This window comes from Azolla caroliniana, unplaced genomic scaffold (assembly GCF_043228905.1).
Source record: "Azolla caroliniana isolate FFs.n. ecotype wild unplaced genomic scaffold, voAzoCaro1.0.p SCAF_21, whole genome shotgun sequence".
NCBI classification, from domain to species: Eukaryota; Viridiplantae; Streptophyta; class Polypodiopsida; order Salviniales; family Salviniaceae; genus Azolla; species Azolla caroliniana.
The window spans coordinates 192841-216707 of NW_028230456.1; the positions used below are offsets into that span (position 1 = coordinate 192841).

The following is a 23867-nucleotide window of genomic DNA, read 5'->3' on the forward strand; positions in this document are numbered from 1 at the left end:
ATCATAATGAAGAGACATTGTAGCGGGACCTACTCTTGCTTCAACTCACTTTCCATGCATGCCACATTCATAAGGGATATCTATAATAACAACTACCCATTCTTTGGCTGGAGTCATCATCATCATCCTTCCTTCACCTTCCCTTCCAACAGCAACGAAAATCTGATTCACATACATACATACATACTTTCCAGAAGAAAAATCACTTGTTTTTTTTTTTCTTTTTTTTGCGATTTTGGCAGTTAAAAAGAAGCCGAGAGAGAGAGAGAGAGAGAGACAACGCTGTAGCCTGTATCTGTTGTCTAGATGGAACAGAGTAGAGAGTGAGAGAAAGGAGAGAAGAGAGGAGAGAGACTTAGGAGAGAATAGAGAGAGACAGAGAGACCTACGAGTATATATGTATTGTATATGTATACATATACCCAGAGTGTGTGTGTAGTACATATTTGTGATGTTATTTGTTATCTAGGGAACAGAGAAATCGCCATTAAAGCTTTGAAGTGAGTGAGTGAGAGAGAGAGAGTAGTGCTGATTAGGGAGTCTTTCTGTGTGTGAGCAGAAACAACAGTCATAACAGGCTCTTTCTCTCTCTCTCTCTCTCTCTCTCTCTCTCTCTTTAATGCTGCCTACTGAGCTAGAGAAAGAAATTGAGGTCTTTGTGTTTGAAGGGAACAAAAGAGAGAGAATTTGAACCTTCACTGTTATTACTTATTGAACGGCCCTCTTCAGCTTCTCTATTTTCCTCTAAGCTTTCTATACGTAGATCCTAATCCTTGCCCTAGCCCTACCCTAGTCCCTAACCTAATGTCTTTCTGTAAAAAAAGGAAATCAGAGGGCAGAATGTAGAAGTCCATCCTTCCTTGGGCTTAATCAACTACATATTTTCATTCTTCTGCTTTGTCTTAAGACTTCTTAGGAACCCTCTCACACCTCTTCTCTGCTATGCCCTAACTTTACTTCTAACCCTAAAAAACATGCGAGTGAAGGAATCAGCAGAAAGCGGCATACTCAAAACTCAATCCCCCTACTTAGCTCTCAGGCTCTAACTCAAAATCGAACCCTAATACTAACATCGACCATTACACAAACCTGAATCCAAAGCCAAACTCTGGTACTAACTAACAGTGACCATAACACAAAGCCAGCGAGCGCTGCTGCGCTTAATCCTAACCCTAGCCTCATTCCTAATTAAAAACCCTAACCATGACAACTTCTCTGTTTTTGCATCATCTCCTAATTATAATGATCACATCCTTCATATATTGTCCTACTCACACAACATCTTCTCACAGCCCAGATGTGGATGCTCTTCTTGATTTCAAACGGGGGCTCGTCCATCCTGATATGCTTTCAGACTGGGAGGATGCAGCATTGTCATGGCCGGCTCCGCTGTCTCCGTGCGTGAAGTGGCGTGGCGTAGCTTGTGACCCCCGAGGTCGTGTGTCACAACTCAGCCTTCGAGGATTATCCTTAGAAGGGCCCATCACTCCTCTCTTCTCTCTCACTGAGCTTGAATACATTGACATTAGCACTAATAAGCTCTCAGGCTCAATCCCACCCGAAATTGCTAAGGTCAGAAGCCTGAAAGAAGCTATATTAACCAGTAATTTGATCCAAGGTCGGATACCACCGGAGATTGGTTCTCTCCCTTTGCTTCAAAAGCTCGACTTGGGCGCGAATCAATTGTCAGGACCAATCCCCAGTGAGATTGGGAATCTTTCTATGAGTTTGCGGTACCTTGACTTGAGCTCGAATGAATTAAGTGGGACCATTCCCGCATCTTTAGGTAAGCTTGGATTGTTGACTAATCTGGACTTGAGCTTGAATGGGCTAGTAGGGTCAGTACCTGAGGAGATTGGCGGCTTATCTTTGCTTCGAACCATTGACCTAAGCAACAACTCTTTGGGTGGGAATTTACCGGAGAGCATATCAAATATGTCTAGCTTGACCCACCTATGGCTCGACGACAATGCATTCACGGGTCCTATTCCAACCCGCATTTTTGATCTCACAAGCCTACAAGAATTTGCTGCTCGAACCAATCGTCTCTCGGGTTTGATACCGCCGAATCTCGGGAATCTTCAGTCTCTAGTGTCTCTAGACCTCTCCGACAACTCTCTCTCATCTTCACTCCCTCCCTCGATAGGAAACCTTGTATACCTCGGGTTCCTCATTCTTCACAAAAACTCCCTTTCAGGCCCTATACCGTCAGAGCTCGGGAATTGCTCTTCTCTACAAGTAGTAGAGCTCTCATTCAACGACTTCACAGGTCCACTACCTCTGGAGCTCGGATTTCTTTCTTCCCTGGCCACTCTCTCTGTTGAGAAGAATGCCATCTCAGGTCCCATCCCTCCTTCTTTCGGAAGCCTCCTTCAACTCTCCACCCTCAATCTTGGCTACAATGATCTCTCAGGTGAGATACCAAAAGAGCTCGGAAATTGTTCCTCACTCATGGAACTTTATATGGGTAGTAATAATCTGTCAGGGTCTATACCACGAGAGCTTTGCAACGCTGAGAGGCTAGCCACTATTTCCATGAACCAAAACCGTCTCTCGGGTTCGTTGGACTTTACATTCGAAGCTTGTTTTTGGCTCAACACCTTGGAGCTAGAAGGGAATGAGCTTTCTGGTAGTATTCCGGGATATTTCTCAAGGCTTCCTTTGCTTAGCTTGATGCTAGCCAATAACAATCTAAGTGGAACTATACCGGAAAGCTTTTGGAACATTAGTACCCTGCTTGGTTTCTACGCGGCTAGCAATGCTATAGAGGGTACTCTTCCACCTCTCATATCCCAAATGCATGCACTTCAAGATCTTATACTTGACAATAACCTCTTCGAAGGTTCTATTCCTCTTGAAATCAGTAGGATGTCCAAATTGTCGGTTCTCTCTTTGAATGGGAACCACCTCTCAGGGCTGATTCCTATGGAGCTTTTCAAATGCACAAAGATTACTACTCTCAACTTAGGTGGAAATAACTTCAGTGGGCCGATCCCAGCAGAGATAGGAGAGCTTCAACTCTTAGGTAATTTGGTTTTGTCTAAAAATAGGCTATCCGGACCTATCCCACCAGACCTATGCCGAGCTTTCCAAATCAGAACTATCCCAGATAGTATTTTTATTCAGCATTTTGGCCTTTTTGATCTCTCTCAGAATGAACTCTCTGGACCTATACCTAGCCAGATTGGACAATGTGTTTTTGTGGTTGATCTCCGATTAAGTCAAAACAAGCTCACAGGGTCTATACCTTCAACTATAGCTCGACTCAATGATCTTATCAAGATGGATCTCTCCGAGAATAGTCTATCAGGTGGGATTCCTCCTGAACTCGGCGAGCTCTCAAAGCTTCAAGGTCTCTCATTGGGTCATAACCAGCTTACTGGAAAGATTCCAATGGAGCTGGGCAGCATAACTAGTCTAGTTTTGTTAAATCTAACTTGGAACCAGCTATCTGGTTCGATTCCTGATGCTCTTGGAGAGATAAATGGGCTCACTCAGTTAGACCTTAGTTACAATAATCTCGAAGGTGAGCTTCCAGTTTCATTGCAGAATCTTATTTCTATTATGGGTCTTCATCTTGAAAATAATATGCTTACTGGCGGTATTGGGAACATGCTTTCGGAGAGTTCAGTGTGGCATGAGATGCAGATTCTTAACCTTGGAAAGAATCTCTTTAATGGCCCTTTACCTACAAGCTTAGGGAATCTTTCGGGGCTCTCAGTTTTGGATCTTCATAGCAATGAGTTTGTCGGAGAGATTCCAGCTTGTCTAGGAACACTATCTCAGCTAACATATCTAGATTTATCCGATAACCACTTAGTAGGAGGAGTTCCTTTGGGTTTCTGTGAGCTTCCTGATTTAATGTACTTAAACGTCTCGCGGAATGAGCTTTTTGGAGCGTTATCAAATGCAGGTACTTGTGGTGTTGAGCTCGACCGAGGATCCAAACCTTGTCAGATTCTTGGTCATAGTAGTTGTTCCTATGGCTACCAACCATCTTCTTTGAGTAAGGGCGCTGTATGTGGTATCATTCTGGCATTGCTAACCACCAGTGCATGCGCTTTCTATGTGCTTATCAAATGGAAGAGAAAGCGGCATTATATTCTTTCGGGGAAATTCTCTGAGACTACGAAGCTATATGGGTCTCAAGAATCATCCAGTTGTTATGAATCTAGCAAGTCCAAGGAACCACTTAGCATCAATGTGGCCATGTTTGCACAACCTCTCATTAAGTTAACACTGGCAGATCTTCTCCTTGCAACTGACAACTTCAGCAAAACCAACATAATAGGGGATGGTGGGTTTGGGACAGTTTACAAAGCAAACCTGCCTGACGGCCGGTTTGTAGCAATAAAGAAGCTTGGTTATGGGAGCACTCAACAAGGAAATCGAGAGTTCCTTGCTGAGATGGAAACGCTGGGAAAATTAAGGCATCGGAACTTGGTCCACTTGCTTGGTTATTGCTCATTCGGAGAGGAGAAGCTCCTGGTGTATGAGTATATGGAAAATGGTAGCTTGGACCTATGGCTTCGCAACAAAGCTGATGCTCAAAAAATCCTGGATTGGCCAAAAAGATTGAGAATCGCAATGGGTGCTGCCCGTGGGCTAGCTTTTCTTCACCATGGCTTCATCCCACATGTGATACATAGAGATATGAAGTCAAGCAACATTTTGCTAGATGCTTCATTTGAGCCGAGAGTGGCTGATTTTGGGTTGGCTAGGCTTATAAGTGCTAGTGATTCTCATGTGACCACACACATAGCTGGAACATTTGGGTATATCCCACCAGAGTATGGACAAAGTTGGAGGGCAACAAGAAGAGGAGACGTGTTTAGCTTTGGAGTTGTTTTGATGGAGCTTTTAACTGGAAAAGAGCCGACTGGATCCGAGTACAAAGACTTTGAGAGTGGTAATCTTGCAGATTGGGTGAAATATATGGTTCGAATTGGTCCTGGTCATGATGTGTTGGACCCTGTTATTGTTATGTCTAATGATGGGATATGGAAGACTCAGATGCTTCAAGTTCTTAACATTGCTATCTCATGCACATCTGAAGATCCTTTCAGAAGACCTACCATGCTACAAGTGGTTAATGATCTCAAAGACTTGCATGGCTCGATTTGAAGGATGTGGGTATAGGTTGTGTATGGACATGATTGGAAACATTTGATTTGAAGGATGTGGGTATAGGTTGTGTATGGACATGATTGGAACAAAATGTTTCGGCAATTTGAAGGTTGAATGCATGCCACTATTGCATGTTGTATGTATATGGAACTCAAAAAACCCTGTTCTGCTTGGTTTGTTGCATTGCATGCTACACATTACATGTTGTACATAAAGTAAGAAATGTTTGTTTCATATGAGGCTAGCTAGCGAGGGTCGGTCTGGTCTGTCTTTGAAGTTCAATCCTTCATTGATTGGTGAGGTGATGTCCTCTTTCGGTATGGACATGCGTCTGTGGTTAGGTGCCTAACTGGTGATTGGCTTGATCCAACCGAGTAGCTGAATGAATGAAATATTGATTTGGTTGGACATGGATAAAGAGTATTCTTCTTAGGGTTTGGTGCGTTGATGTCTCATTTATGAAGAGTAGTCACTCTATTTGAGAATGTTCAGAAGAAGACAATTATTGATTTCTTTTAGTCCTCTGTTTTTTGTGATTCATTTGTTCAACGGGTATATCTGTTGAATTTGCCTTGGTACTCTGGATCTTTCATGTGTTTGGTTTCGTGGTCAGATATAGCCGATAAAAGAGCTTTGGTCCATTCCTGTTGGAAGCCGTTGAGGGCTAGTCGTATGTATGGCCCTAGTAAGTAATTCCTGAAAATCATGCGTAATAATAATAATAATAATGTCTTCATATTCCAACTTCCTTCTGTAATGAGAGCTTAGACTACTACTACTAGTCTTTGCTGCGGGTTCTTTGACAGCATAATTGAAAGCTTGTAAGTAAAGGGTACTAACTACATACATTGTAACGTTTCCACCACCCTAAAATATTACACTCCATATTTCCTTTATCTGAGAGCCAAGGTGATGAAAACGTGGAATGATGATACAGTATATTCCTTGTGACATGTAGCAAGCAGCACCAATCCACTCAAGGAGTAATATATGTTGGGATCAATAAAGATACACGAGTAAATTGTGCTCTCCAAATTTTCCCAAATAAGCCTAGAATTTGGGGGAACACATAAATTGGACCAGCATGCAGAGCCCCTTTTTCAACCTTGACCCCATGTGACCTTACTTGAAGTGAAATTGAGTAATATTGTCTTGGACATGTGTGCCACGATAGTAGTAACGTTAAGTTAATTGCTTTGAGTTAGCTCCATATGCATTTCCTTCCTTTAGGGCCATGTTCATAATAGTCAAGTAGTGGGTCTCATCAATGCACATAAACAATCAATTGCAAGGTGATGGAAGAAATGGAATGCATGCAAAATAAGCAATTACAATTGTATTGTTCCAACATTTGAATATATCCTATTGTTTCTACCATTGTATATTATAAAACAATGCTAAGGTGTTACATTAACTTATGTGAACTCATTGGTTAATGGATGATTCTTAATGTACAATAAGATGAAGGAAGCAATTACATCTTGGTTGAAAGCTCCATGAATCCTTCACTATTGTATCTACATAAGTATGAAAGCTATCAAGCTTTTCCAGTAATAATGGGTTAGGTCAACTCTATGGAGGTCAAGTGGATGTTACTTCCCTACATTGATGTGGCATATAACTTAAGAAAATATAATGCATAGTGTAGCAAATATGTGCAAAGGTAAGGATTTGAACTCAACATCATTAAGTTGGATAACATACTGCTAGGGTAAGCACATACGAACAAGGCAAATGAAAAGTAAGCATTGTATGCAGCATACATTCAAACGTCAAAGTAATTACGAAAGCAAATGTAAAGGCTAACTTTGTCGCCAAGGTGGAACACACAAACAAATTGCGAAATAATTCTCCAATAGCCATAAAAAAATAACTTGCATAGGGCTAGAGTTATTGTGCCATGGAGAGCAATAACAAATTTACAATACAATACAAAAAAATAGAGTGGGTGATGTTGACCAATTGAAGGGTAGGTAAGAAATGTAACCCACAAAACCTTCCTACTACCATGATATATGTGGCAAAACCAGCAAAAATAAATCGTAAACGGTGGCTAACTATAGATTGCAACTTGGTGTACATCTTCTCTAGCTACTCGCGTTTTGAGTTGAAGTTGTGATGTATTGATTAGCTTGGCTTCTTTGGGTTTTAAGCAGATGATGGTTGGCAGGTGAGGATGTATAGAAATCCTTTAGCTACATATAGAGAGACCTTGCAATTGTGGGGTATTGTTATGAGATTAATATATATGAGTGTTATTTTGTGAAACAACTTGAACCCCACTTTATTTACATGCTTTAACTATTTACTCTTGAGGGAATTCCTATTTGCCTCAACACTAAACATTATGTAGAGATTATTAGAGAGCTGTAGAAAAGCTATTCAACCTCTTGACGAAACCTATTCAAAGTTTATAGTGGGTTAAATTAAACAATTGTGATAATAAATCTATAGTGAGAAATTATTACTTTAAACTAGGTGTCATTACCATGGAGAATTAGAATACAAGCATGTCCGCCAAAGACGCCCACTCTATGAACATGAGTTTGTCAATGTGTAGTCAATCATTAACGAATGGATTGATAACAATATGAAAAGTGATCAAGGTACAAAATGTAAATTCATAGTAGTTTAAATTAAACAATTGTTACAAACACTTACATATGGATATATTGTTAATTTTAAACTTTGACATGCCATGACTATGGGTTTTAACTAATAATCACACAAACATTTGTCATTGTCGTTCTCTCTCTCTCTATCTCTCTCTCTCTCTCTCTCTCTCTATATATATATATATATATATATATATATATATCATACAATATATACCATCATGATGAGGCCTTTCTGTTCACACAAGATTGTGATTCCAATTTACTTTCAAACCACAATATTTCTGTTACTCGTAATGTATTGAAAATGTGGCCATGCTTTAGAAAATCTCCCTAATTTTTTTTAAGTGCAGTGCTGTACATTTTTCAAGTATACATGAGTGTAATATATCTCTTGGGTTTCAAGAATGGGGGTATCGTGCTTCCACGATGGTACTTTAAAACACCTTGAGCCCAAGAGTTAATTTGGGCTCACTACGCTTGTTTGTATCCGCTACTAAATATTAAATAGGGGAGGAGAGGTAATGTCGACAATGGATGGTTTAGGGATGTTCGATAAACGTGTGAAATCTGCACCATCAGTTCATTATCTAGTGAAACTGTGTGAATCATTGCCGTATTATTTCTAACACAGCTACTATTTGGTAAGCCGACATGCATTATAACCCTACCGACTATGTGCATTTAATCCGACCATAAATAAATTCTAATCCGGTGGTCTAACCTGGTAAATAAATCCTAACATAGTGATCTAACCCAGTAAAAAATTTTAAAACCTGTGAGTCGTGACAATAGTACCATCTAATCTGCCATAATGATCCAACCCGGTAAATAGCAACATCTAACCCTGTAAAAAATCGAAATATCTTTCTTCGGTATGTATGTAGTTGAATGTCCTGGAGTAACAAAAAGAGCCCTCCTGTAGTACTAGCAAGGTGATCCGTTCAGGAATCAGAGCCCAGTTTCCCGTCAGGTCGCAAAGCTCCCGCATCGTTTCTCCCTGCAGATTCTTCGTACCAGGTATCAGATAAACAAAACGATCGCTCAACTTTATTCAGAAATCAAAGATGCCTGTATCTTCAGAAGCTTTCCTTGTGTTGAAGTCCCGCGTACTTGGTCTTTAGTTTTCGTTGAGAAAATTCAGATCCGTAAAGAAACAGACAGAGTTAGGCTTATCCTTTCACAAAGAATATACAATTACCGTGTTTAGGGTTTAGGATTCATTCAGCATTTAGTTGCATAGGTTGCTCTAAAGTTCTGTAGTTGGTTTGAACTAGAGATGTTTTATCACTCCAAAATGATGATCCTCGGCATTCTTTTGTTTTTCGTTCTTGCTAATGATGTTCTGAATACATGGATGATGGTGTCAACCTGTGCTTATCGGCTGGAGCAATGAAATACATTTTTTTGTTTATCATATCTGGAATAGAATTCCTGGGCCAAAATGAGTTTCTCAGGAGATGAGAGAACACAAGGATTCTTTCCTCTCATTCTTTCACATATCTGGGCTACCTACCGTGTTGAATGATAACCATGTTGTTAGTGGGCAATGAAGAGAGTTGTGACCCTAAGTCTCAACCATGTTGCTAGTAGGCAATGAAGAGAGTTGTGAGTCTAAGTCTCAACCATGTTGTTAGTAGGCAATGAGGGAGTTGTGACCATAAGTCTCAAACATGTTGTTGCTTTATTGAATGTCTGTAATCCATTTTTCTATTTGGCTTGAACCCGTGTGTAGCTTATGCAAGATGTAATATATTACAACAAGATGTACCTCTATCGGATCCATAATACGTAATATACTTGAATGCATTTGCAAACATTCTTTTTCATACATTTGCAAACGAATGCATATGTTATGACAACATACTTATGTTTTTTTTAAAGATTATTTACTTTTAACTTTCTTACTTTTAAAAAAAGTTTTACATTATAATAAATAATGAATACAAAAGTATGGTATTTACCATACTCGAATGCGAATGCACGGATGGTACATATGGTTCATACTATGAGATTCGGATCTCTTCAAACCCATTAAGACTGAATCCAAGGATACTTCAAATGTTCTCTAGAATCTAATTTTCAAATGAAGTTGGTGTCAAAGTGGATCAGACTTCAAGAAACATTCGTGTACAAGAAAATCCATTGAAAATTCCATATGTATAATATACTAAACACAAATTGTGTATAGACCGTTGGAAAGAACAACACATGAATGCTGGGTACAACTTGGTATTTGGAGCAGATTTTTTTTTGAGGTTTCTCAAACTTGAACAAAAAATTGAGTACAAGAAATCCCATCGAGAACTTCATATGTATGAACAAGGTCATATATTTTACACAATTTCTGCAGGAGCGTTGGAAAGAGAAGTTCTTCCCCACTTTGTATGAAGGTTGGAATAATATTTGCCTCGAGAATGATCCACATGCAATGCGATCAATGGTCGCTCTCATTGTTGTGGTAACATAGGAGACACTATGATCCAAGAACTTTGTAGAGATGGAAATCAGCTACAACAGCCTCCCTTTGATCATCGATCAAAGAACTCTACCCCGCCCCCCCCCATTTGGCCTTTGGGACCCAGAATACCCATAAATTAGCACGAATGCATGTAGACACAAATATTTACAAACATATACTTAATACTTAGAAACATAAACACATAGGAACCAATTGAAACATAAGCACATGCACGAAAGGTCCCGTCCACACAAGAATACTGAGAGAAAGGTTAACTCTTAACAACTACGAGCAACTCTAACATCGACAACGTCCACTCACATTTCACACACATCGTTTGTTTTCGAGATTTTACCTCCCCTCCCCTTTTTAATGTCCGATATAAACAAGCGGGCAACAAGTAGTAAGTAATGAGCGGGTAGCTATGGATGGATGGGTTCATCGGATATGTAATTCGAATGGTGTGCTATTTAACAAGTGCAATATTCGTCACTCACTAGAGAAGCAAGCCAATAATGAAGAGTAGTAAGTATGTATGCCAATAATGAAGAGTGACTAATACTACTTACTTACGCATACTTACTACTCTTCATTATTGCCTTACTTCTCTAGTGATAAGTATTACTTAGTAGGAAAGGATATATTGATATGTATATAGCATTTATTTCTTACTAATTAATGAATCAATTCTTCATCTTCATCTTCTGATTGGGAAGGAATGAGATCCAACAAAAAAATAAAATAAAATGAAATGAAATATATATATATATATGTATCAATGTATGTAATAAAAATAGTACATAGTGATGAGTTAATAATGATGATGGAAAGGATCAACGGTAAAGGCGGCATTCGAATTCATCATCGTCATCTTCTTCTTCTCTTTCCTGCGGAGAACAAGAAGTAGTAGAAGAAATAGAACCCATCCCGCCATAGCCTGTCCAACTCCTGCAACGCCTAGAGAGATGAGCTCTCACCTCCCCCCCGTAACAAAGGAAGATCTACGTACGTACTCACAGAAGAAAGGTAGAGATCTAAAGAAACAACCATCTCCTTCGTCCTCCTCTTCTTTACTTTCGTCTGCTACAGGTGCGAAGCTTCAGAATGAGAAGGAATATCTGCAGAAGCGGAGGCAGGAGCTGCGCCCTTTGTTGAATTCCATTCGCTTAGCAGAGTCGAATAGCTCAAGAAATGGCGACACGTCTGTCTTCAACGGTAGCAACAGTATCGGCCCTCTTCATATCTCTCGTCAGTATCACAATGATGCGTGGAAACAAGCTCCTACTTTCGCTTCAGCCAGTTCTTGGTCTCGCTGCAGGTATTCTGCGTTCCCGTAGATTTTCTTTTCTTCATTTCCACCTCTTTCTTTCTCTCCTGTTCTATTTAGCGCCCCTGTCTTTCTCCTTCAAGTGTATGAAGGAACGGATGAACTTATATGAAAGTTAACGAATGACGGACTTCGACTTCACATCATCTGTTTAGTCTCGTACCTTTACAAAATGAAGACAGAAGAATATCCTGTTAGTTCCCTCGCTTTCTCTCGACCAAGCATGAAGAAATTTCCTTCGTCACTTCACCTTTTTATTTTCTTTACTTTCTCTCTTTGTCAATGATGAAGAAGTTCTTTACATCATGGCATTCTTGATGAAGGATGGACAACTTCTTTCTCCTTATATATTCAAATTTTCTTGCTTTCTCAATCTGGAATAAAGAAGATCTTAGCATCATGCCATTTTTAATCAAGAACGAAGGAATTCTTCATATAGTCAGTTTCTTTACTCTCTTGATGAGGAGTGTAGTAAAATCTCCGAATTCATCCGTTTGGTTCTTATCTTTGTGGATAGAAAATGAAGAAGCTCGTCAGTTCATACCTGTAATATCTTACCTTTATCAATCGGTAATGAAGAACCTCTTCATTTGCTTCATCTGTTTAGTGTACTTTATCAATCAGGAATAAAGAACGTCATATCATAAGCCTGCTTTATTCAAGAAGGAAATACATCTTCAACGCATTGATATTCTCACTCAAGAATTGCAAATGCCTCCAATTCATCCGTTAGCTTCTCCTTAACTTTTTCTATCCAGAAGCCCAAGGTAGACTAAATAGCTTTTTCACATTGTTCACCTAGTTTCTCAATTTTGTAAATGAAAAAGACACAATAATGGCAAACCTCGTCACTGCTCTCGTTTAGGTTCCTAATTGTTTTATTATCAGGAATGCATAAAATATCCTGAGATTCTTGAAAGATAGATAGATAGATGTTTTTTACTCTCCATATATAGAGACCAATATTAACCCATGGGAACTTTGAGTTGCACATTAAAAAAGGAAGTGGTATTCATCCTCCACTAACCTTTCCTCGCATACCTTACATGACTCTATATTTGATTTATTTTAATGCTGTAAGGTAACTTCCATGCCTAGCTTGTGTGAATGAGTTTGAGGGTTCTACAAAAGTTTATACTCATGTTGGTAATGAGAAGGTTGAATATGGTCAATAATCATTTGTGCCTTGTGATGAACCCAAAATTTAGGGTTGATGCTTGCAATATAATATTCTAATTATATCCCCACTTCTTCCTTAGTGGTTCCATTAACCTGTCCTCGATAACTACATATTACCTAGAATAATTTGAAAGTTCGAAGAGATCTTCCATACCCAATCTAATCTCTGTAGTGCCTATAGCTCTATGGGGTGAACACATGTTTCCAAGAGCATAACCTGATAGGAGGTGGTGGATTCAATTCCCAGTCATCTCTTTAAACATCTTTGGAATCTTCCCAATATCATTCAGGGCATTTATCAGGGTAGTACCTCCCCACACTTCCCAATCTCTGTAGTGCCTATAGCTCTATGGGGTGAACACATGTTTCCAAGAGCATAACCTGATAGGAGGTGGTGGATTCAATTCCCAGTCATCTCTTTAAACATCTTTGGAATCTTCCCAATATCATTCAGGGCAATTATCAGGGTAGTACCTCCCCACACTTCCCAATCTCTGTAGTGCCTATAGCTCTATGGGTTGAACACATGTTTCCAAGAGCATAACCTGATAGGAGGTGGTGGATTCAATTCCCAATCATCTCTTTAAAACATCTTTGGGATCTTCCCAATATCATTCAGGGCATTTATCAGGGTAGTACCTCCCCACACTTCCCATCCACGGCTATCTTGGTTGCATTAATTCTCCAACCTGCTTAAAGCCTATGCTCAAAATGTGCACTCCTTTTATTTGCGGAGGATACATCAATACCAAGACATTTAAAGCTTTGCACAAATTGTACATGTTCTACTTATATGCAATCATGAGAGAGAGAGAGTGTGTGTGTGTGTGTGTTTTCCAGGGACCTAAACCATGCAGAGAACACTGTCATCGCTTACTGGCTTAAATATTGTCCTGAAGCTGTAGAGAGGCATGATTTTGAGGTTTTGACAAGAGTACACAATGGTAAGTGAAAAGATATTTAATTCTGTATTTACTCACATGAAATAGATAACACAGTGGCCTATTTCTTATTCGTGTAATTCTCTATGTTATTTGACAAGAATGCCTAGTGGTAAGCAAAAGTTTCTTTAAATCGGATGATAAGAAGTTCTGACAAGAAAAACATGCCATGATATGCAAAACGTTCTTGAATTCTGCTTAGATTCTCAGTTGTAGGTGTCAATGAATGCCGAAAGATCTAATTTTCATTGAAAATAGAAATACGAATACCTCTAACCACAATAAGTTATAATAACCAAAAACATCTTGAATGTGTGCTTGTAATTGAAAGAATAGACAGCGTAACCTGCTGCCTATACTTATCTACTGATGTGTATATTCCATAAACCTCTCTTGTTATTCTATTGGGCGCTTCTTTCTCTTCTCTGAGAAAAATCTCTGTACCAACATCGATTCTGTCTCATTCCTGGAGATTGGAATGGTAATCATCCCTTATATTTCTTTTATTTATGCAAACAGGTGGACCCCAGAACTTTCAAGGAGAGAAAACTGAAACTTACTGGAGTGAGGTCAGCAAGCACCTGAAGCAGGAGGAAATGAGGAAAATGAAAGAAAAAGTGTTGCATGAACGATCACCTTTGAGCAGCAAGCATTGTAAAGTTGAGCTTTCAAGATCACCTTCAGAGAAAAATTGTAAAGTGTCAAGCTTTCAGCTTAACTTTACATTTTGACTTTAAATTTTGACTTTTTAGAACACGCTCATACTGATCATTTGAATTCTATGCTGTAGCAAAACAGAATGAATCAAGGAAAACCTGTACACGGTTTCCGTCTCCACTGTCATCTATTATCACCAACACTGTATCTATGCATAGAACTCTGAGACATGGCTATAACAAGCTAAGTGGGGCCACTGGTACCAACAAATTGATCCAAAATATGAAGCCAAAGTTTTTCCATCAAACTTCTCAACATGAAACTGTGAAGCTTAAAGAAAATGTGTCACCTAAAGGAGAAATCAGGAGTAACTTACAGAAATGCTCCCCTCTTGGAGTTGATAAGGGAAGTGACAAATCAACACAGAAAAGACTCAATCATGTCAAGTATTTACATTCCAAATCTAAAATTGAACGTGTGCCTACTGTGGGACATGTTCTTGCTAATAATGAGAATTCCAACTTGTCAGAGAATTCTAGAAAAAGGAAAGAAATTGATGAAAACAGAAAGAAGGAAAAAGCTGCTCTGAAGATACAGGCATTTTGGCGTATGCGATATGTCAGGAGCCAGTATAGAATATCATACGCTGCAACTCTATTGATACAAAAGAAGTGGAGAAGCCATTCTAATGCTCTTTCAAGGTCAAAAAACAATAGTCCACATACACTCCAAGAAGGTAGCAAAACAGAAGACACTGATATAACGAGAGTGAAGTGCATTCCAGCAGAAATGTCTGCATGTCAGTTGTTGTATCGGGATGACATATCTCCAGTTCAAGAAGATGAACTGCTGACAGAGCTTGTTAAATTGTTTGACTGGGATACAGAGAGTACCAGAAGAGAATCATGCCATGGTTTTCAGTTTCCTCAACCAGAACAAAACAATATGGATGAAGTTTGCACCCCGAAAATGAAGCTCAATTGGCAATTTTCAGCAACAACTTGCACCGAGGGTACACCCCTGATAATCAAGGAAGCCCTTCCATCACCGTTCATGGAAAAGGAAATAATAAATGAGCTTGCCAAGCTCTTTCCACGCCGTTTGCATTTAACACCTCACAAAGATATGACTCCAGAAAGCTCTGTTTGCTTTCAAGATGCTCTTGCAGCTATTACAGAAAAGGGAATGGATGTTTCTCATGGGGAGGATGGCAGCAGTAGAAAAGGTATTATGGATTGTTCCAGGGGAGATGAGCATTCTTATGGAGGTAAAATGATGAGTATCTTGGATTTGCATGTGGAATCAAACCACCTTAGCAGTGTCATTACTGAAAGCTGTTGTCCTGATGTTTGGGGTGGCAATGAAGAGGAAGAGTTGAATCCCAATGCCACTGCTTTGTTCCAAGATAAGTCACCTGATTGGCAAGTGGAATCTGAAAATATAGACAATGCTGTTACTGGAAGCTGTTCTGAGTTTTGTAATGGCAACAAGAAAGACGAGCTGAGTCCAATTGTTGCGATTTCATTACAGTATCAATCACCTCAATGCCATATGGAATCCAACAACAGAAGCAATGTTAGCGGAAGTATTTCTGATGTGAGCTGTGACAATGCGGACGAGAACTTGAGGCAGATTGCCAATCCTTCATTACAAGATCGATTATCTGAATGGCACGTGGAACCAAAACAGATTGTAAGTGTCTTTAAAGGAAGCACTTGTTCTTCTGTGGATCCCAGTGTTGACGAAGAAGACTTGAGTCAGATTGCTATTCCGTTATTGCAAGATCAGTCACCTGTTGTGAAGTCTAAAGCCAGCCGGATGAGGATTCGCCCCAACCCTTGCACCAGGAAGGTAGAGAAGGCTCTGGTCTCATCTTTGAGTTCTTGGCAAGAGTCAAAACTAGACATGAGCATGGATAAGGTGTCATCAGAAGGACATCAAGGATTAAACGTATCAAATGTGTCCTCTGTGTGCTCAACGAGAAATTCTCTCAAGTTCCAATCCATTAGGTCACCACAGTCAGAGAATGGTCGATCAACCAAACCTCTGGATGATTGGAATCCCCATTTTGTGCTGGAAACCGATGACCGAAATTCTACAATATATGCGAAAGCAATCTTTCAGTGCATGAGCATTTCTATTGATGACGCACCTTGGCTAAGTTGTGAAAAGAGTTTGAGAACAATTAGTGAAAGGAGAGAATCTGAGAGACCTATAGTACCTATGAGACAAATAAATTCTTCTTCATTACAACATTTATGCATGCTATGGGAGAAGCATAATATCAATTTGCTCATTCGATCACTCAAGTATAAGAGCCTTCAAACAATGGATGGGAGCGATCATTCTGTGAGTAGCTCTCATTGTAAAGAATTGTTGAGCAGGTTTGATATGCTAGCAAAAGCATTCTAATAATGTGCATTCATTGAGTTTTTAGATGTTCGTCTTACCTTGATGACAGGTTTCACGTACAGAGAATGTGCCACCTTTAGAGGAAGTTTCAGACATAAATGCAGAAATACTGAAACTGGAAGAATTAGGTGAAAAATCAGGGGGAGGGGGAGATTTCATTCTTCATCAACGCAACATGATATATTCCAATATTGCTGGTTACTGTGACATGGACGAAAAGCATAAACTGTATACTAGATGGGGAATGGAGAAGCTCTTCTCAGGCTGCCTTATGAAGATTGTTTATGAGCTACTTTGGAAAGATCCACAAAGGTATTACCATTGGGAGTTAGATTAATCAGAGTGCTTTGATGGCTGCATGATTGGGAGAGTAGAAATGATCTTGTTTATGTTGTATAATTGGCAGAATAGAATTAATCAATGCTCTTTTATGGTAATGTAAGTGGTAGGTTGGATTAATTAGGGTCGTTTTATGCTTTTACAATTGAACACCAGAACTAATTGATATTGTAGTTTTATGATAGTGTAAATTTTTAGACAAATGATTCAGGCATTTTCTTGTTTGTTTGTTTGTTTGTTTGTGTCAGATACGAAGAAAGTGCAGAGCTAGTTCTCCAATATCTCCGGTGATAACTCTTTTCTTCTTGTTGATTGCATCGCAGAGCTGCTTCAAATCATCATGCACACACCGTGTGCCATCTCAATATACAAGTCTAATAAATGTGTATTGCTAAATAAACGAACACTTTTGCCTTTTTTTTGTTCTTGACCTTGTTGGTTGCACAGAGTTGTTGTTTACTATATATAATCAATCAATAAAGCTGGCAATTCAAAAATCCTTAGTCTTCTCTCTACATGTGACTTGGAATCCTATTACACAATTATACATGTGCTAGGTAATATTATTCATGTTGAAGTGTAGAAAGGGTTTGAAAATTTGGGCTTCTTTGAAGAAAGATAGGAACACTCATCTCATAAGTTACAAAGATTAATTCCCTCTTATCCAAATTTCAATATTGAAAAGCCAAAGTTCTGGAAAACATTTTACGGTAGTATGTTTGACGATGCATTATTTCATGTGGCCCATTCATAGATTGGGTACACAAGCTTGAGTGCTATAGCCTACTTGGTTGAGAGAAGCAATAATGAAGCAAAGAGTGATAGCGCCTTACTGCATTGTGTTGGAGGGAGGAAAACTTATGACGAGCCAAATTTTGCAATTAAAACCAATGCAATATACAACATTGGTTACCTGTGCACATTTTCTAATAAAGGGATAATTGATGAAGCGTGACATTGAAATGCAAGACTACAGTATAGAGGACCACAATAAGCAACACACCCTACAATATCCTGTCTTTATACAGCGAGATGGAGTTTTTTTAATATGCATACGTATGTATATGTATATATATATACAATATATGTATGTATACACATATATATTATACATACATAAATATAAAAATAAATGTAGGCAGTCTGAGTCAACTACCAATAAAGAGGCAAACTCAGTACTTATGGTTGGACAAAATCAAACCAATACTTGTTTCAGGTGATCCGCACAGGAAAAAGGAATATGTAGCTATAGACTATAGTATCTAAGATTCTAATAAGAAATAGCCCGCTGGTATGATTGCCCAAGGCAAACAGAGAGCTATATAGACATACATACATACATATATACGTCTTCCAATCGAGCAAGAGATTGATTACTATTCATCTTAAAAGTTTTTGTCATCTTTGAGATCGACAAGCAAAAAAAATAAAGTTTGTCGGAGCGGCCCAATAGTAGAGAGAGAGAGAGAGAGAGAGAGATCTTATGGGTTCTCATCTCTTCTCCAACCAATCAATCCTAACTCCTCGTTCTGTTTCTGTTGTATGCTCAAAATAAACCCCACCTTTCCTGCTTGTTCCTGCTAAAATCTTGTGGCCATGCTCAGAACCCATCTTCTCTCTCACCTCTCCTATTACCTCTCTCTCCTCCTTTCACAACTCTTCCCTTCTTCTTCTTCTTCTTCTTCTTCTTCTTCTCTTCATCCACATTTCTCTGCTCTCTCACTTTGATTTGATGGCCTCCTCGTCACTGCTCCTCATCTCCCAGGAGCTTCTTCTTCTTCCTGCAAAATTAATCCTAACCCTGATACAACCCCAAACCCAGATCCTACTTTAAACCTAAACCTTAATCCAAACCCTGAACTTGAAGTATACTCTGTCCCTAATCCTAATGCTCTTATACGGCTTGAAGTGCTGAATTGGCTCGTTGTCGTTACACACATGCTTATCGCTATCCTCTCTAAGATTGATCCTGATCTTGACGCGTCTGCAAGAGGGCTCCTACAAGCTTCTAGAAACATAAGAAGAGAAGAACTAGCGCTTCTAGAAGCTTCCGAGGTTTCCAGTTGTGATGACATTGTTCACCATGGATGCGAATCCAGTCATGATTATCGTTGTATGGACCACCTATTTCTTTTTCTTTGTATTGGGCTACCAGAGAGGTCTAAATTGGTAGAGAGATTAAAGAATCTGGCCATCCTGATGAGAAGATCAGGAAAGGATGAAAATGGAGGGAGAATGAATAAGGTAGCCCTTTCAATGCACAAATCTAAACTGAATGAAACTAGAGGGACATAAAAAAACATGGTGATTTCAATGCAGACACCTGAAATCGTTGAAACTCGAGATTTCTTGAAGAAATGTGAGGAGACTGCTGTTGCACTGAAGAGATTTTCAGCCCATTTGGGAAGAATATTTAATGATCTAGAAACCAACCTCCAGACATCAGTTGACGTTATTAAGAGAATTCTGGCCCAATCGCATGAACTTCTTGCAAAAAACAGTTTAGCCAGACAAATATGGACATCGGTTCACATCTTTCTGAATACCATTAGCAAAGGTATGCTCCTAACTATATAATTAGACGTATTTTATGATAGCACATGGAGTCCTACCTCAATCCAAACATACACTTCTATTAGGATAATCCTGTGGCCATTCTACTATGCTTCTGACACATTCTTAATTACGGATTTAGCCTAAAACAAGCATGTTTACAGGTAGGCCTAATTTATACGAGATCATTAAAGGGGTATGAAAAGTGTCTCTTCATCCAGAAATCTAGCATTTTTCAGAAGCCCCATTAACTTCTTCCTTGTTAAATAGGGTTTGTTGTGCTCAATAGATATGTCCAAGCCCTAGAGTACCACAAATTATTCCACAAAAGATTAGAGAATATCATGATTCATAATAATAACAAAGAAAATATAATAGATATGTCCAAGTTATCACGAATACAAATAACAAAGAAAATATTCCACAAAAGATGCAAGAATGTGATTTTGGCCCCGTAGGTACTAAGCTCTTTAAGAGGTAAGTCTTGTAACAATGGTCATGTTTATTCTACTAGGTTACTAACAATCACTAGTTTTGTAACTAATGATAGGCGTATCATTGCAAATTTTCCTGGAGGTGCATTTTATCTAGAGCTCGGGAAGCAGCCCAATCAATCTTCTTTGCAAGCATACCTATGGAAGAAAATGTGTAGGAGAAGATCCACTTATAGATTTTCCCATTTCAAAGGTAGTTTTGCATCCCAGGAGGAAGGAATTTCTTCTCTTTCGCACCAAGCCCAAGAAGGGCTTCCTAGCCTCTTTGTACTGGATGATGTACACAAACCTTCAGATTTGAGGCCTTTTATGTGCTTTGATGGCAAGGACAAGGGGAGGATCCTTGTTATCTCTAGTGATGTTAGAAATGTAATTTCTGAATGGGAAAATGATGCTTTTGTGGCAGTTTTAAGTCCTTTAAGCAGTGAAGAAGCTCTTGAACTTTTTAAGTCCACTGTGGGTGCATTCTGGGTTCAGATTGGGCATCCACCTTTATAGATCTGGTTGATAGATGCTCAGGACTGCCACGATTGCTTCAAGCTACTGCAAGTTTCGTCAGCTATGTGCAAGGGTTAGGGATGCTTTCACATCCTCATATTGAGAATCTCCTCAGCAAGGATTGTTGGCCAAGAATCAATGGAATGACTGAGGATAATATGCGCCCTGATATGTCCTTGTCGGATCAAGTCTTAGAGCTTTTATTCAATGCCCTCGGGGAAGTGCATCCATACTTCTATGCTAGTAGATATCTGGGGGATAGGAGACCGAATCGACAAGAAAAGAGTTCTTTTTGCACTGGGTTTGCTAGCTGGTTGGTTTTTTGTAAAATGGAGGGTAATAGAAGAAGACGACAAACCAGATCTGTTGGATCCATTTGATAATGATTGTCCTTTACAGTGGAGGCTAGCAGGTAGATTCTACGAGCTTGCCCAGACGAATAATTAATAGGAGATCAAAGGAATCCTCTGGATTTAGTCCATTAGCTGATGAATATGCACTGTGCAAATATGGACAGGGCACAAAAACTCTATTTTTGTTCTCGTTGATGAAAACTGCCAGTGAGGCAATCAATAATTTTATTGGACTTTGCATGAATAGCGAGAATTTAGCCCATCACTCTGATACCCTTGTGGAGGAGATGAACTTCTTCCATTCTGTCAGAGATACTGCAAAATCAACTGTGATTGAAAGCGACTGCCGATATTTTTCTCCAGTTTGGAGTTCTGATGAGTGGCCCCTAACTTGGATTCAGGGAGATTTACTGAATCAAGCCACAAAACTTTCACTTATTTCTGGAGGCATAGTCAAGCTTTCTTCAGGATCCAGTTTCCCCAAACTGAAAGTTGCTCTCTTGTGTGATAACAGAAAAATGAGATGCATTTCAGCAAATATCATCAGTAGCATGGAGAAACTTCGTGTTCTAGATCTAAACAAATGTGTTTCATTAACTGGGATTCCAGATACAATCGGTAACCTGGGATCTCTAGAGCTTTTGGATTTGTCAAGGTGCATCAATCTCATATCAGTGCCATGGTCTATCGGTAGGTTGATGAATCTGAAGTGCTTCCGAATGTCAGGCTGTTCAACCCTAATACATCTTCCTGAATCACTTGGGAAGGTTTCTCAACTCGAAACACTTCCGAAGTATCTGGGGCATTGCCTCAATCCATTGGTTTCCTATCTTCTCTCTGACATTTGAACCTCTTTTCATGCTGTTCCTTGGACCACCTTCTAGGCATCGGCAACGGTTTGGTTTAGGCTTAGCCCATATGGCCTTACCCAAGCAAAACCGTTTTGGGGTTCTCAAACCTGAACCGAACCCTAAACCGGTTTGTGAACCGGCTTAGAAACTGGTTTGGAAACCTCCCTCTCTCTCTCTACTACGATCCACTATGTACTATACAAGCTCCCTCCCTCCCTCCCTCTCTCTCCTTTGTGTAGTCTCTCTCTCTCTCTCTCTCTCGTCGTCTGTGTAGTCTTCCTCACATACACACTCTCTGTCTCTCCTCTGTGTAGTCTCCCTCTCTCTCTCTCTCTCTTTCTCTCTCGTCGTCTGTGTAGTCTCCCTCACACACACTCTCCGTCTCTCTCCTCTGTGTAGTCTCTCTCTCTCTCCTCGTCTGTGTAGTCTACCACACACACACACACACACTCTCTCTCTCTCTCTCTCAAGTTTCTAAACGGCCTAACCGGTTTAGACGGTTTGGCAAGGTTCAAGCCAAGCCGAACCGAGCTCAAACCTAGCCGAACCGAGCCGCTAAGCCGTTTAAAACGGGTTTAGGCTTGACCCGAGCCGTTCCCGATCCCTACCATCTTCCCACTTCCATAGCTTCATTAAGGAAGCTTACCTTTTTGGTATTAAGTGGATGTATAAATTTATCATGTCCTCTTCCTTGGATTGATCGAATGGATGGAAGGAAGCTAGAACCATGGCGATACCAATAAATTGTTGGCAGCTAGGACAGTTGGAATTCCTTCATCTATGCTCCATGAAGAAGCTAACTTACCTTCCTCAATTGGTGGGGAAGCTTCAGCATTTGCGTCATTTGAACCTTTCGAATTGTCGGTCATTAGAAATTTTACCTAATGATATAGGCTCACTATTTCTACTGGAAAAGGTTGACCTAAGCCATACTGCAATTAGGAAGGTGTCTAATACCTTGTGCACCTAAACAGCCTGATTACCTTGTGCCTACTAGGATGCTCGAGATTGGTTTGCAAGCCATATCCGTTTTGGCTTCGAATGGCGGATACCTGCTCGGTTCGACCAATGGGGTCAATTCAACACCTAGACCTTACCCTTGGTGGCCACATCCTCCTTCTGTCTGCACACTCGAGAGCCTTCAATTATTAGACATGGCTGAATGTTGGGATGTTGTTATTCTCCCAGACGAGTTAGGAAAAGAAGGGGGGGCATTGCCCGAGCTGTTAGAATTAGAATTAGACTTGTCGGGCTGTAGCATCAAGCAACTACCATGCTTATTGCTGGGTTCTCTTCAAAAGCTCCAAAAACTTAATCTGGCTGATTGTCAACATCTGCTCTCTCTTCCAGAAACTTTCGGTAATCTTACTTCTCATTGGAGAGGTTTGACCTTGAGGGTTGCAAATCCCTAGTGTCGTTGAAGGAAGTTGGGTTCTTGGAGTTGAAGAAACTTGAGTGGCTAAGTCTACGCAATTGTTTCTCTCTCGGAAGCTTGCCTGTTTCAGACTTTCTATGTCTTCGGTCCTTGAAATTCCTAGATGTTTGTGGCTGTCACCCTTCCGAGAGCCTCTCCTACAGGTAGCTAGGGAGCAACGTTTTACGCTGGTTCGTTAGGGGGGCAGTTTGGCACTAACACATCTTTATTACGGTACTCAACTCACCTCCACTCTGACGTTTTGGATTCTGTTTGGTCTGGTTCTACTGTACATTCTACTTAGGGTTTGGCGTTGTCTTACGAGTCTTTGTACATTCTATAGATTGTCACTCTACTTAGCGTATAGGGTTTTCTTATAAGAGCCAAGTTTGCATTCTATCCATCCAATGATTATACATTATCAAACTACTTGGTATTTGGATTTTTCTTACAAGAATGAAGCGTACAATCCAAACAATAATGACCATGCAGGTCTGGGTAGATTGCTTTCGAGCGGTTTATAAAGCCAAAAGCCAATGTTTGGTCACAGTTGCCAAACTTGCTTTCAATGTGAAAAATGGTGTTTGTGTCAATGGAAATTGACAAGTCAACCTAAAATATGGTCTAAAATAAAAATAGATGATAA

General features: G+C 39.8%; 3 protein-coding genes and 1 pseudogene across 5 annotated transcripts; all 4 read left to right on the forward strand.

The window, feature by feature from the left end:
• The first annotated feature begins 1132 nt into the window (after nucleotides 1-1132).
• On the forward strand, nucleotides 1133-5402 carry LOC147850118 (uncharacterized). The gene has a single exon (XM_087336194.1). The coding sequence runs from the start codon at nucleotides 1204-1206 to the stop codon at nucleotides 5122-5124; it is 3921 nt and encodes a 1306-aa protein (XP_087192320.1). The 5' UTR covers nucleotides 1133-1203; the 3' UTR covers nucleotides 5125-5402.
• Nucleotides 5403-11153: 5751 nt separating this feature from the next.
• Nucleotides 11154-17474, forward strand: LOC147850119 (uncharacterized). Of its 3 annotated transcripts, none has more exons than XM_087336354.1 (6): nucleotides 11154-11521; nucleotides 13550-13653; nucleotides 14170-14343; nucleotides 14441-16656; nucleotides 16769-17031; nucleotides 17307-17474. In XM_087336354.1, exons 1-6 carry the CDS (start codon nucleotides 11169-11171, stop codon nucleotides 17347-17349), a joined length of 3153 nt encoding a protein of 1050 aa, XP_087192480.1. In that variant the 5' UTR covers nucleotides 11154-11168; the 3' UTR covers nucleotides 17350-17474. The 3 variants fall into 3 exon arrangements, with proteins under 3 accessions (XP_087192480.1, XP_087192481.1, XP_087192482.1); XM_087336355.1 differs by having other exon boundaries at nucleotides 14170-14304; XM_087336356.1 differs by having other exon boundaries at nucleotides 11266-11521; nucleotides 13567-13653.
• Nucleotides 17475-18748: 1274 nt separating this feature from the next.
• LOC147850120 (uncharacterized) lies at nucleotides 18749-19645 on the forward strand. Its single transcript, XM_087336577.1, has 2 exons — nucleotides 18749-19302; nucleotides 19378-19645. The coding sequence occupies exons 1-2, from the start codon at nucleotides 18997-18999 to the stop codon at nucleotides 19633-19635; spliced, it is 564 nt and encodes a 187-aa protein (XP_087192703.1). The 5' UTR covers nucleotides 18749-18996; the 3' UTR covers nucleotides 19636-19645.
• Nucleotides 19646-19765: 120 nt separating this feature from the next.
• On the forward strand, nucleotides 19766-23421 carry LOC147850121 (uncharacterized; annotated as a pseudogene).
• The last annotated feature ends 446 nt before the right edge of the window (nucleotides 23422-23867 follow it).

What these genes read in the sequence shown, in the direction of transcription:
- LOC147850118 (XM_087336194.1), top strand. Translation starts at nt 1,204, where the DNA reads ATGACAACTTCTCTGTTTTTGCATCATCTCCTAATTATAATGATCACA.
- LOC147850120 (XM_087336577.1), top strand. Translation starts at nt 18,997, where the DNA reads ATGCTTATCGCTATCCTCTCTAAGATTGATCCTGATCTTGACGCGTCT. An exon ending in ATGGAGGGAGAATGAATAAG is followed by an intron (nt 19,303 to 19,377) that starts GTAGCCCTTTCA and finishes ATTTCAATGCAG; the next exon opens with ACACCTGAAATCGTTGAAAC.
- LOC147850119 (XM_087336354.1), top strand. Translation starts at nt 11,169, where the DNA reads ATGAGCTCTCACCTCCCCCCCGTAACAAAGGAAGATCTACGTACGTAC. An exon ending in AGTTCTTGGTCTCGCTGCAG is followed by an intron (nt 11,522 to 13,549) that starts GTATTCTGCGTT and finishes TGTGTTTTCCAG; the next exon opens with GGACCTAAACCATGCAGAGA. An exon ending in CTTTGGAAAGATCCACAAAG is followed by an intron (nt 17,032 to 17,306) that starts GTATTACCATTG and finishes TGTTTGTGTCAG; the next exon opens with ATACGAAGAAAGTGCAGAGC.